At 48.5% G+C, this 14,305-nt stretch overlaps 1 protein-coding gene across 1 annotated transcript; it reads left to right on the top strand.

The window, feature by feature from the left end:
- Positions 1-1,316: 1,316 nt before the first annotated feature.
- Positions 1,317-10,246, top strand: HPX (hemopexin). The gene is made up of 10 exons (XM_082628483.1): positions 1,317-1,430; positions 1,580-1,644; positions 1,902-1,973; positions 2,152-2,273; positions 3,881-4,031; positions 4,725-4,937; positions 5,201-5,308; positions 9,400-9,530; positions 9,609-9,771; positions 9,908-10,246. The coding sequence occupies exons 1-10, from the start codon at positions 1,348-1,350 to the stop codon at positions 10,165-10,167; spliced, it is 1,368 nt and encodes a 455-aa protein (XP_082484609.1). The 5' UTR covers positions 1,317-1,347; the 3' UTR covers positions 10,168-10,246.
- The last annotated feature ends 4,059 nt before the right edge of the window (positions 10,247-14,305 follow it).

The raw sequence follows: 14,305 nt of genomic DNA, 5'->3' as shown, positions 1-14,305 counted from the left end.
TGGCAGGCAGATTCTTAACCACTGCACCACCAGGGAAGTCCTATGTCAACATAACTTTTATATGCACTGGGAAACCAAAAAATTTGTTTGACTCACTTTATTGCAATATTCACTTTATTGCAAGGGTCTGGAACAAACCTGTGATATCTCTGAGGTATGCCTGTACATGCCAGGTACTAGATGGAGAAAATGTAATGGTACAGGGACTGCCCTGGTGGTCCAGTGGTTAAGACTCTGCCCTTCCATTGCAAGTGGCACAGTTTCGATCCCTGGTTGGGGAACTAAGATCCCACATGCTGCGTGGTGTGGCAAAAAAATTTTTTAAATGTAATGGTACATAAAACAGGCAAATCAAAACAAGCAAAGAAACAAAGCACAAGCATGTAGAAGCAGAAGCAAAAGCGTAAGCAGACAGACAAAATAATTTCAAGTTTTATTAAGTAACAAAGGAAACAAGTGAGAGTCTGAAATAGCTAGATGGGGTGGTCAAGAAAGGCTTCATTGAGAGGATAACATTTAAGCAAGAATCAGCTGTAAATATTGTGAAACCCCAGTACAGTTCTATTTATTCTGTGATAGGTAAACAAAACACTTTCCCCTTAAGGTGGAAACTATGGAGAAAGTCTAATTACTAGTAGGTCTCTCTGGAAGGGAGACACCTCTTCCTGCACCATTACTGTCAGCCTTCCCTCCCAGGTGAGTTTTGCAAAGCTCTTTGTCAATGCGGGTGGGGGCTAGGGTGGAACTTGGACTTCTGGCAACAGTGAAATATTATGGACCCATCAAGTGCAAAGCTAAAGAGGCTTGGGGATGCCCCCAAAAGGCCCTTGATGGAGCTTGGAAGAAGCTGTTCTCTGAGTAGTTCTAAGTGTGTTTGTATATATGTGTGGTTACTAAGTATATGTAAGTGTGTCTTTAGGGGTCTCAGAGCTGGGCATGGCACAGTACACAAAAATGTTACTTTCCTCTTCTCTCCTCCTGCATTGTTGAGGTAAATCCAACCACAGAAAGGTGGTCCTCAATCAATCTACCCCCTTTCCTGACCTTATGGGCACTCAGACCCATCACCAAGGTGAAGAGAGTCACAGATGAACACCAGTGGGCTGGGCTAGTCGCTGCTCAAAAGTCACTGAAGGGGGATGGCCCTCCTGTCAGGAAGAGTTAGTCTTGGACTCACATTTCTCTCCAGACCCTGACCTTATTTGCACTGATGTAATCAGCCAATATTGGCATAGCCCTGAGAGATCTCATTCCCAGCAGGCTTGGAGGTGGGGTGGTGTTGCTGCCATGCTTATATAGGGGCTCATCCAGGTGCCCAGAGCTGTCCTGTGGCCTCTCCAGCTCATCATGGCTCGGGCACTGGGAACACCAGTTGTACTGTGGTTGTTGGGCTTGTGCTGGTCTCTGGCTAACGCCCATCCTCTTTCTCTGTGAGTGAAGCCGGGGCTGGAGGAGGACCGGGCTCCAGATTAAGAGTGGGCTAGGGCCAGTTTTTAGGTCTGGGGCAAGTCTGGGGTCAGGAGCTAAAGGAGAGGGATTGGACCCTGTGGAGCCAGACATCTCTGTGTCTTCTTTCTAGGGCTAATGCCCCTAGGCATGGAGCTGAACATGGGAATGCAACCAAGTTGGACCCAGATGTGATCGGTGAGACCCTGACTTCCTGAGTCTATCTGTCTAGCTGTGTCTCTGCACTGTATCATCTGGCTGGTCTTTTTTTTTTTTTACATCTTTATTGGAGTATAATTGCTTTACAACGGTGTGTTAGCTTCTGCTTTATAACAAAGTGAATCAGCTATACATATGTCCCCATATCTCTTCCCTCTTGCGTCTCCCTCCCTCCCACCCTCCCTACCCCACCCCTGACTGGTCTTTTATTTGCTATCTCCCCACCTCCTTCCCAGAACGCTGCTCGGATGGCTGGGGCTTTGATGCCGCCACCCTGGATGAGCATGGGACTATGCTGTTTTTTAAAGGTAGGAGGGGCTGGGATTGGGGCATTTGGGACCTCAGACTTGGTCCCCTTCACTGAGGGTGTATCCACCTATGGGAGATCATAGGAATTATCTGAGAGTATCACCCATAGCTTCTTTGTAACTAGCTCAGTAGGCCAGAAGTTTGTTCCAGGTCCCTCAGTGAGTGTGCGTTTTGCAGGGGAGTTCGTGTGGAAGGGTCCGAATTGGACTCAGGAGTTAATCTCGGAGCAGTGGAAGGATATCTCCGGCCCTGTGGACGCTGCGTTCCGCCATGGCCACGACAGAGTCTTTCTGATCAAGGTACGGCTGGACCAAGGTCAGGGCCAGGCCAGAAAGTGCTGGAATCAACACTAGAGACCCTCCCCCAAGTGGCCCTGGCATGGAGCCCTTACCAACAGGTTCCAGGTTTCCGCCCCCTATGCCTTCCTTTTCTGAGAAAGGTTGGGCTAGGGGAGTTTGTGTGCACGCGGGCCTGGGAGGCACAACATCCAGTGGCTCTTCTTCAGTCCTAATCTGGGTCCACACCTCTCTGCTACTCCTCAATCTGTCGGCCATCCTTTCCTTCCGGGAAATTTCTTCCCTTGCTTCCATGACCCTGCATCAAGTCTTCTTCCTATGGTTGCCAGGTTGTTCACAACACAATGGTACCTGGCCGAGGGGCAAGTGGAGGATGAAATCCAGCCTACTGTGCTCGTCAAGTCCCATGCCTTGGCCCAGCCTGTGTCTGCTCCTTCTGGCACCTTCCCCTGACTCACACAAAGATGCTGTGTGGTCGGGGTGGCCCTCACTACCAGCTTTGCTTTCCCTTCTGCCTCTTTTCCTGTTCTTCTCAGGCTTCTCATCCTGGGCCACTCCTTGAATGTTTCTTGGGGATCCTTCCCAGCCCTTCCATACACCCTGCCTGGGTGATCTCAACCAATGCCATGGCTCTGAGTTCTCTCCACGTTGTGGACCCCAGATCTGGATCTCTCCCCGGAGCTCCAGACATCTCTTTCCGATTTCCAGGCTGACATCTTCAACTTAGATGTTCCGTAGGCACCTCAGATTCAGCATCCCCCAAACGGAGCTCAATATCTTCTGTACAAATCCACCCCTCCTCCTGAGTTCCCTGTTTCAGCAAATGGCACCACCACGTGCTGATTCCTGCAAGCCAGGTGCACATGGGTCTTGACACCTCGACCTTGGTTACCTTTACAGGTTTATCTCCTCCTCCACCACATTCACTGTGTGCCAGCCACATGAGCATGCTGTGTACATGCTACTCCCTCTGCTGATAACGCCCAGTCCACACTTGTCTACCTGGAATATTCCTGCTCAGTTTTTAACTCTTGGCCTAAATGCCTCCTCCTCTGTGCAGCCTTCCAGGAATTCTCTAGGACTTAGGTATTCCCCCTTTATTCCCAGTGCACTTCACATGCCTCCACCTTGGGGCTCACATGGCTAGGATTGTAGGATCCTTTCTGCTTTTGTACAGTGAACTCCTTGAAGGCAGAGACAGAGTCTTGTCACCCCTTTATCCCCAGTGCCTCTCACAATACCTGGCATATGGTAAGTCATTCAGCAACTGTTTCTTGAGTGAATAAATGAACAAATGAATGTATGAATGGATGGATGATTGCAGGATGACTATTTGTGGATGTGTCTGCCAAAACCAGTGGTGTTGCAGATAATTGTGCCATGGGAGTATCTGGTTGTACACAGTCAGTTGTGTGTGGTATAGTAACAGTGATGGGATTTGCACAAACTGAAGTTGTGCAAGGGGACAGCATATTGTTGTCCACAGATGGATTGAGAGTGTATGGGACTGCAGAAGGATATTATGTAAGTGCAATAGATCAAAGACGTGTGGGACGGCAGAGTGGCAGTATCTGGCATGCATACTAAAAATAGCATGTTTTTGCATGCAGGGGGACAGACTCTGGGCATACCCTCCTGAGAAGAACAAGGAATATCCAAAGTTGCTCCAAGAAGAGTTTCCTGGAATCCCATCCCCAGTGGATGCAGCTGTGGAATGTCACAGTGAAGAATGTCGCCATGAGGGTGTCTTCTTCTTCCAAGGTCAGTCCAGGCTGGAATAAGAGAGGCTGGGGTAGTGGTAGGTTGGTGGTGACAGAGGTAGTGGTAGGGATGGTGGTGGTGGTGGAACCACTATATGGTTTCCTGAGGAAGGGAAGGAGTAGAGAAGCCAATTATGGTCTAGAGGTCAAGTAGGGGAAGGAGGGGAAGTCATCCTGGAGAAGGTTACTGGGTGTAATTCTGCTAAAAGTCCCTCATTGTCCCCCATGGCCCTTAGGACAAATCTATGTTCCTTAGTTTTACATACAAGGTTCTCCATGACCAAGTCCCTATTGACCCTCCAGCCTTGAGTCTCATCAAACTCTTACCTTGAATATGAAGCCCCAGAAACACTATGCTGTTCCCTGTACACCCAACTTGCTTCATGCTTTAGACTTTTGTTTCTAGAGTTACATCTCCCCATCTTGTCTGCCTCGTAACTCCTCCTTCAGATTTTAGTTTAAGTATCACCTTCTCTGGAAAGTTTTCCCTGACTCGACCCACCGCCCTTGCTGAGCTGATCATGTGCACTTTGCTGCTCCATTTTATTGTATGATTGCTTTCCTCAACTGTTTCCCTGCTGGGCTGTGAGCTCCACGTGATGGGGGCCATATCTGGTCCATCCTGGGGCCAGTACAAGCACAAGGGAAGGCACAGCTTGGCCTCACTGAATGCTTGTTGATTGATTGGACAAAGGCAACCACACGTGGTTCTGGGACTTCACTACAAAAACCAAAAAGGAACGTTCCTGGCAGGCTGTTGGCAACTGCTCTGCTGCCATGCGATGGCTCAGCCGCTACTACTGCTTCCGGGGTAACCAATTCCTGCGCTTCAACCCTGCCACGGGAGAGGTGCATCCTAAATACCCTCTGGATGTCCGAGACTACTTTATGCCCTGCCCTGGCAGAGGTGAGAAAGCCCAAGCCCTGGGACCTCCTGGAATTTGTCCACCTTCCCTGAGTTCGCGGACCCCATATAACCCAGCTCCTACCTTCACCCTGTGGAATGACACCTTGGCCCTTGCCCTAGCTCCACTTCCATTCTGGCTCTTCCCAGCTGTCCTCATATGGGGACAACCTGCACCCCTAATAACCCCAGCCATCTCTTCCACCTCGGAACTCATTCTGACCTCTTGCCTTCCTGTGTTCCCCCTCACCTATTTCTCCCCCAAGGCCATGCACACAGGAATGCGAACCACCATGGGGATAAACGCTGTAGCCCAGATCTAGTCTTGTCTGCACTGCTGTCTGACAAACATGGTGCCACCTATGCCTTCAGTGGTAAGAGATGCCCTCCAACTCCCCCATCTCTGCCCTCCATACCTCCCATCTCTTTCATGTGTGTCTCCCATCTCTGGCGCATTTCCTCCATTTTCATCATTGTGCCCCATATTTTGTCCCATCGGCCCCCATCCTTACACCCTATCATGCCCCTTTTCACCCCTCCTTTTGTCCGATGCATATGGTTCAACCTGTCTCTCATCGCTGAGTCCTCTAACTTCACCTGTCTACCTCCCAGTACCATCGGTTCCCAGATCTGTGCCTTCTCTGGACCTCTTGGACCCTATGACTTCTCATATTCTCTTTGCTCTTGCATGTCTTGCAGGGTGCTCTGGCCCTCCCCACCTTGAGCTTATCATCAGGAGCTCCATCTTGTTCCAGGTGCCTGGTTCCTATGTCCAGGCCTCTGGGCACAGCATTACCTGGGGATGAGATGTTCCCATTGCTGAGAACCAGCCAAGAAGTGTTCAGTCCCTTAGACCTTTAGGCAATAGTTTCACCAGCCTGAAGAGATTTCTCCTCTGAGTGACCAGGAGAAACTCCTCTCCCCAGACCTGTGCCATTAAAAAGCCATCTAATGATACCTAAGGATGTTCTAGGGCTAGTCAGACAGGTAGTGATAAGTCTTGATCTATACTTGAGGACAGCTCCAGGAGAAGGAGTGACCTACCACATTACACTCAGCCTAAAATATATGTATGATCAGATACAAATGTAAAATAGTGGTGAGAATACAGAACAGTGAAAATCCTTTCTTGCTCCTAATCCCTGAATAAATCTGATCAGATATGACTACGAAGCTATAATGAAAAATACACAGCCGCAAGGAGAGCATATCCCCACAGCAGGAATGCATGCTGTAATGAGAACATGCATCCGTGATGAAACACACACCTGTAGTGAAAAGGTAGACCTATGCTGAGAATATATGCCAGAGTAAGAACACATAAATATCAGGAGAACATGCAGCTATGGTGAGAGAAAGGCACCATGGGGAGGACACATACACAAAGTGAAATAGCAATGGTTATTGAGATAGAGAGATAAATAGACATAGAGAGACATGGAGATAGAGACACTAAGAAAATAGGGCCACAGGGACCACACAGAGATGTAGAGAGAACACCCAGCCATGGAGAGATCATGGAACCTCAAGACCATGTGTCCATACATAGAATGCAGCTGAATTCCTAAATCAAGAGTATTAGAGATGTTCTATAGCTGTTGAGAGAATATTGTTAATGTTAAAAATACCCAGCTGAGGTGGGAACTCACTATCTTGGTGAAAACACCAGTGTGACCCAGCCACTCAGCACAGGGCTGGTCCTCTCCTCTCCCTTATTGATAAATCTCTTGTCACTACCTCCTAGCTGCTAATCCATTCTTTCTGTTTTGTCACTACTTCGGCTCGCACAGGGACCATCATGCCCTCTCTACTTTCTCTCTAGTCAGGATCTTTTAGCCTCAGATCTGACCGATAACTGCCTCGGCTCTCTTTTTCCTACTTCGATTTCCAGAGAGAGGATGGGACTGGCTCAGCCCATATTTTTATTCCAGACCACATTAAAGTGGCTGCTGGTCGGCCTCTGCATCGACTTCTAATGGATTGGGGGCTCAGCACTTACTTTCTCTGCACAAAATGCAGCACAGCTCTGATTCTCTAAATAGGGCTCACGAACAGGGTAGTTTCAGCAGGAGGGGAAGGTGGATATGTAGTTACGGTGACTTGCACAGTTAATACCCATAAAGAGAACTTGTGGCTGCATTGGGAATACCAGCTATTTTTCGAGCACCAAAAAATATCGAGCACCTGATAGGCACTGGGCATTTTTCTAGGCACTGAGATACAGTCGTGAACATGGCAGATGAGACACCTGCCCTCAGAGAGCCTGCTAGATGGAGAGAGGACAGTAAAAAAGAGAAAATGAAAGAGAATACTTTCAGGCAGTGTTAATAGCTGTGATGTGTTCTGGGAACATCAGAATGCTTCTTATTCTCAAATACCATTTGAAGCTAGAATAAATGAATTTGAGTCGTTGATGTTTTAAAATAGAAAATAAAAAATGTTAAGTGTCCCCAAAAAGCTGTGAAGAAAATAAGACAGGATAATGGGATAGAGGTGAAGAGAATTAGGGGCCCCTTCTCTGAAGAGACGATTTTTGAGCTGAGATTTCAGTGATCAAAAGGAATTAGCCACATAAAGCACTGGAGGAGAAGCATTTTAGGGAGGGTAGACAGCAAATACTTTGAGGGGTCAAGAAAGGAGGCCAGTGTGGCTGACACGATGAGAAGGAGCAGGTAAGTGGCTTGAAAAGAGGGAGGCAGGGGCCAGATTACATGGGCCTGGTAAGGATTTTCAACTGTAAAAGGAAGCCGGGAAGGGTTCTTGATCAAAGCTGTGATATGTTCTGGCTTATTTTTTTTAAGGATCTTTTTTTCTTTTTTAATTAATTATTATTTATTTAATTTATTTATGGCTGTGTTGGGTCTTCATTGCTGTGCGCTAGCTTTCTCTAGTTGTGGCGAGCGGGGGCTACTCTTCGTTGCAGTGCGCGGGCTTCTCACTGCAGTGGCTTCTCTTGTTGCGGAGCACGGGTCCTAGGGTGCGCAGGCTTCAGTAGTTGTGGCTCGTGGGCTCTAGAGCGCAGGCTCAGTAGTTGTGGTGCACAGGCTTAGTTGCTCCGCGGCATGTGGGATCTTCCCGGACCAGGGCTTGAACCCATGTCCCCTGCACTGGCAGGTGGATTCTTAACCACTGTGCTACCAGGGAAGCCCGTGGCTTATTTTTTTTAAAAGATCATCCTGGCTTCTTGTGGAATATAAGTCACAGAGGTACAATTGTGTAAGCAGGGAATCCAGCGAGGAGTTCTTGCAGCTGTCTGGATTAGAGGTGATGACAGCTTGGACTGGGATAACAGCAGCAGAGGTGGTGAGTCGTCATCATGATGTATTCTGGAAGTCGGGCCCATAGCATTTAACCAATGCCTTGGATATTGATCGGAATGGGGAAGGGAAAAGAGAGGTTTCAAGAATGACTTGGCTTTTGGGGACTGGGAAACTAGGTGACTGGTGGTTCCTTTTTCTAAAATTGGGAAAGACTAGGGAAGGAGGTGTGTGTGTGTGTGTGTGTGTTTGGTGGGGGCAGAAATAAGTTTGGACACATTAGGGTTTTGGTGTCTAATGGTCCCAAATGGACAGGTCAGGTAGGCAGCTGAGTTTGAGCCTGACACTCGAAGAAGTCCATCAGATCCAAAGAGAACAGATCAAAAGTCATCAGTATATAGATGGTGTTTAAAGCCCTGGACTAGGTGAAATCACCAAGAGAGTGAGTGTAGATAGAGCAGAGGTCCAAACTGGGGGATTCCGATAATAGATATCAAGCTGAAGAGGAAGTCGGAAAGATAAGAAGAACACTGGAAGAGTCTGGAATCACAGAGCCAAGATCCAAAAAAGACATTTAAACAAGGGAGCTGTGAGCAGTCAAATGCCACTGAGAGGTAGAGTAAGATGAAGACATTAGATTTGGCAAGTTGGAGGATACTGGTGATCTGGAAAAGAGAAATCTCAATGGAAGAGGGAAACAGGAATGTAAGTGAAGTGGGCTGAGGAAGAAAAGGTAAATGAGTGTTCAGACAATTCCTTTAATAAGTTGTTATGAAAAAGGGAGAGGAAAATTAGGGTGCTGGTCTGGCTACTCCCTCCGTCTCCTACCATCTCAAGGGATTAGAGAACACAGCCAGCGTGAGAACGCCCAGTGGAAGCTTGCTGCAGTGCTTCCCTTTTAACTTCTGGCCACTGTCTCATTGTAGCATCTTTGCATACAGACATCTGAGATGCATAAGGAGACCCCACTGAACCCCATGACGTTGGCCTTACCTGGCAAGTCAGCCCCTACTGACTCCAATTCCAATTAGGTCACAATGCCAACTTTGCCAACCAAGTCTTGCTCAACTCCTCACATGGCCTCTTCCCTCTTGGCCTCTGGATGCATTCCTTCCTCCCTCTCGAGACTCACCCCTGCCTCTGTCACTTGCCTCTTCACTGCCTGGCCTTTTACCACCAGTACTAGAGGTACCTCTGCTACCCCACAGGATCCCACTACTGGCGTCTGGACAGCAGCCGGGACGGGTGGCACAGCTGGCCCATTGAGCACCTGTGGCCCCATGGTCCTTCAACAGTGGATAGTGCCTTTTCCTGGGATGATAAGCTCTATCTGATCCAGGTGTGTTGGGAGAGACGCTTGAGGTGGAGACTGGGAAAATACCCAGCTCTGTGCTGATTAATGTCCTTTGTCCTCCAGGGCACCCAGGTATATATCTTCCTGACAAAGGGAGGCTATACCCTAGCAGATGGTTATCCAAAGCGGCTGGAGAAGGAATTCGGGAGCCCTCATGGGATCAACCTTGGTACTGTGGATGCAGCCTTTACCTGTCCTGGGTCTTCTCGGCTCTATGTCATGGCAGGTGAGGGGTGTCGGGTGCTGAGGGGTGGCTTGTTCTGCTACTTCTCCATGGCACAGATCCCCGTCAGGGCATGAGAAGAGCCAGGTCAGGATCCCCATGATGTGGAAGCCATGTTATGTCCGGTGTTTCTTCCTAGGACGGCAGCTGTGGTGGCTGGACCTGAAGTTAGGAGCTCAAGCCACGTGGACAGAGCTTCCTTGGCCCCATGAAAAGGTTGACGCGGCCCTGTGTACGGAAGAGTCTCTGGGCCCCAACTCGTGTTCCGCCAATGGTCTCGGCTTGTACCTCGTCCAAGGCCCCAATTTGTACTGCTACAGAGACGTGGAGAAACTGAATGTGGCCAAGGCCCTTCCCCAGCCCCAGAAAGTAAACAGCCTCCTGGGCTGCCTTCACTGACAGCCCTGCTGATGTGAGTCTGGCCCGGCTCCTGGTTTTCCTTCCAATAAAGCCAGAGTGCTTCCTCGCTTGAATCAAAGGGCCCTGGTTATGGAACAATCTCACTTCTTCTTTGAGTTGAGAAGCTCGTAACCTCTCTTTTGAGGCTCTTAAACAGGCTGCGGGAGACAAGGGAGGGGAGGGCTCAGGGACAGACCTCATTTCTGCACAGGTGATTCCTGAACCCCGGTCATAAACTGACTTATTCCAGACTACTGAGACAGAGAGGGAAACAGAGGAACAAAAGTAGAGAAAGGAAGCCCTGTGTCTACCCAGCACGTAAGAGGCAGAGCAGGGACTCTGCCCCCACCTGCTAATAACTGACCACAGCTTGGCCCCAGGACATTGGGAAAATAGGGCTGGAGGCGCCTATGTTTGTGCAAAGTGGGTTGGCCCGGTGCTGCCACAGAGGGCCGCGGGGGCCCTCAAATTGTAGGTAAAGGGGGTTCAGGGAGCATCACTCCAGAAGACAAGTCTTTGGTTGCTATGAGTTAGGCATAATAAGTGGAATGAAAACAGAGTGTTTTCACTCACCTGAGGCAAGCTGGGGAAAGGGGAGAAGGCCTGATTCGGGGAGCTGGCACCATGAAACTCATTTGCAAAATATCACACAGCCCTTGTGGGGTCCTGCTGGCTAAGTCCCCTGGGTATCTGCACCATCTAGGCCAGTGAACGTCATCTGGGTGGAGGGTGCAGTGGTTTGTTCTTTTCAGGTCATAAGCTGACCAAAGCTTTAGGCTCCAAACTTACTGACAACCGTTTGACTGGGGATTGGCCTGGACTATAGGCAACTGGGTCTCAGATGAGACCCTTTTCCTCCTCTACGTTTCCAACCCACCTGAGCTTGAAAGTTTGTTTGTTTTAGGCTCAAAAAAATAGCCTCAAGACTCTAGCAGGGGGCCCTCATTCTGAGCTTCCATATCTTAGCCTCAGTGACTTCTTTCATAAAATGGGTATAATACTAGACACCTCCCAGTGACCATGAGTATGGACTCAACCCATCTCTTGGGTTCACTCCGGAAGGGGCCTGAAAGGATACCCATACTCTGGCCCATGGCCTCTCCTGGTTTAGGGTCAGCCCCTCCTGACCTGGTGGCCCCTTGCTCTGTGGGGCTTTCATGGGTAGAAGAGTAGATGGACAAGCTTTGCACTGGGAGGCCAGGCCATAGAGTGGCTCCCAATAGGCACCAGGCCCCTGCAGTTCAGTTGAACTGCCTCAGGTTCCTTCCCCAGCCTCAACAGCTAGAAAGGGAAGCAGGGGATGAACCTGGGCCCTTTAGATCAGGGTCCACCCAGCACTTGAGGTTGGCTGGGGCTGGGAACTAAGGTAGGGGCCAGGCACCAGGGCTGTGGGGTCCACTTCCAAGGAGTGTCTTGAGCTTTCTCTTCCAACCCGGAAGATGACTGGATGGTTCTCCTCATGGGATTGGCTGCTCCTCCTTCAGTCTGAGGGGTGAGGACAAGGCCAGAGTCTCAGTTCTGGGCCTTATTCAGTCCATGTGTCACCTATGGGGCCATCCCTGCATCATGTCAGGGAGGCTAGTGGTGTCTAAACAGTTATCCAGCAACTCTGCTGGATACTAGGTTAACTTCCTCCTCTCTATTGAGAAAGGAGGACTTAAGTGTCCTCTTTCTTCTCTTCTTCCATCTGCTCTGTTGCAGGGAAGCCTCTAGCTTGTGTCCAAGGACTCCCAGAAAAGGTCCAACTCATGCTTCTTCCATCCATGCATTTAGTACCTCCTATGTTCAGGGCAGTGTGTCAGGCAATGGATAAAAAGATGAATTGGACAGTCCCTGCCCCCAAGGCCTGCTACTTTACACAGTCAGGAGGGGGACGCAGACAAGGCATCAGCCAAAGGATACATTTTTGCCTTGACCTTGTTGGAAATCTTTGCTGCATTTGATGCTGTGGACCATGTCTTCCTCCTTGAGTCTTTCCTCCCTTGGATTTCCTCTGTGACATTACTCTCTCCTGATCGTCTCTTACTCTCTGTTTCTTCTCAGCTTTCCTCTTGGCCTTTTTTTCCTCTGCTGGCTTGCCTCTGCTGGCACTCCCAGAGTTCAATCCTCCATCCTTTTCTTTTCTCATCCTATATGCTCTTCCTGGGAATGTATTAGAATAATCCTGTTGAAGAAGGGTCTTGAGGAAGTCCTTGCCAGGACTAGCAACTGATTGATGAATTCCACTGCGATATAATATGTAGGAAGATTCTACTCCTTATGGGCTTCCCAAATGATAACAACCACCCTGAAGAAAGAGGGTTTATTGGATCAACTACAAGAAAAATTACAATATCAAAGCAATATTTACATGTAGTGGTAGAAAAGGCTGCCTTTGCTCCAAAAGTGTCTTTGCTGCTAATTGAGTTGTAAGCTCTATTCTTCCCTACAAGTGATTTGGGTGCCAGCTGCCTGGTAATGCAGTTGTCCACCAGGCTGATCTATCAAACCAAATAGCATAAAGCCAGTACTCTTGGTTAATGACTCTGGATGGATTTACTTCTAATTCAAGTTTTTCCTGATAGGTCCAAGGTAATAATTTTATTTTATTTTATTTTTTATTTATTTATTTTTTTTTTCTTTTTGCGGTATGCGGGCCTCTCACTGTTGTGGCCTCTCCCGTTGTGGAGCACAGGCTCCGGACGCGCAGGCCCAGCGGCCATGGCTCACGGGCCCAGCCGCTCCGCGGCATATGGGATCCTCCCAGACCGGGGCACGAACCCGTATCCCCTGCATCGGCAGGCGGACTCTCAACCACTGCGCCACCAGGGAGGCCCCCAAGGTAATAATTTTAAGTTTGCTGCCTCAGAGGGACCCACATTGGTCAAAACCACACATAGCATCTGAGGTGGCTCATAGGCTATTGGTTGCTCTAGAAAGCATCAGAAGGGGGATGTGATACAATAGAGAAGGGATGGATGAAGGTCACAGGTTGACTCCCCACTGATCAGGAGGCTTTGCAGACCTAGGAGATCAGGGATTCAGGAAGATGGTGTGTGGGTCAAACAGCACTGTGTGTGAACTGTACACTTTACTTTTTTCATCTTAGCTAATTAGACTCCTCTCCCCATCCTCACCATCCTATCTGTGAACCTCTGATTACGTGAAGAGACTTCCCTGGATATTAAAGCCATTCTGTTCAATGGGATTGGCAAGACAAGTCTTCTGGTGGGCTGTTTGTAAATGAGTGATATTTCTGGATTCTTTTCACTTGCTCAAGCAGAAATCTGGAAGTCATCCTTTCCTTTATACTACCATAGCCAGGCAATCAATTGATCACCAGTTTTTGTGAATTGTACCTCCTGAACATTTATTAAACCTATGCAATTTTTTCCATCCCTACTCCCACCACTATAGTCATCTCCTACCTAGACTATATCAATTGCTTTCTAACTGGTCCCCACCCTGCCAGTTTTGCTCTCCTCCTATCTATCCTCCACTTAGCAGCCAGAAGTGATCTAAAATGCAAGGGTGAACATGCCCCTCCCCTGCCTCAAACTCTATGTTGATTTTCCATTGCCCTTAAAATAAAGTCCAAAACCCTAAGCCTAACATACAAGGCCCTCCTTGATTTGGTACCTGTCCACCTTTCCACCTCACCTTATGCCATTCTTCTCCACACCCATACTGGCCACCCATTATTGTACTTCCCCTTTGACTTGGAATCGTTTTCTCTTCTTCACCCCTTCCCTTCACATAAGTGCCCTTTCGTATGAAAGCCTTCCCAAACCTCCCCAGACCAAATTGAGTCCATTCACACAGCATCATGTACATCTTCAAAATACTCATCACATTTCTAATCATATGTTTAATATCTCTTTCCCCTGTTATTCAAGCTCCCTGAGGGCAAGGACTCAATCTTGTTTCTTTACAAGTTCCTAGCACCAAGGACAGTGCCTCCCACATAATAATGATTTGTTGAGAGAGAATGATCAAATGAATGAGGACACCTTTCTTCTTCTGGGTAACTCTTACTCATCTTTCAAGGACAAAGGTCACATGTTATACCCTCCAGGTTGGGTGACAGTCAAATCTGATTCATCTTTGGGTCCCTAGGACTTAGCTTGGGACTTGGTACATGGTTCATATATCATAGAAG

This window comes from Mesoplodon mirus, assembly GCF_964341445.2.
Source record: "Mesoplodon mirus genome assembly, chromosome: 7".
In the NCBI taxonomy this organism is placed as follows: Eukaryota; Metazoa; Chordata; class Mammalia; order Artiodactyla; family Ziphiidae; genus Mesoplodon; species Mesoplodon mirus.
This window is presented reverse-complemented; position numbering and strand designations above follow the sequence as displayed.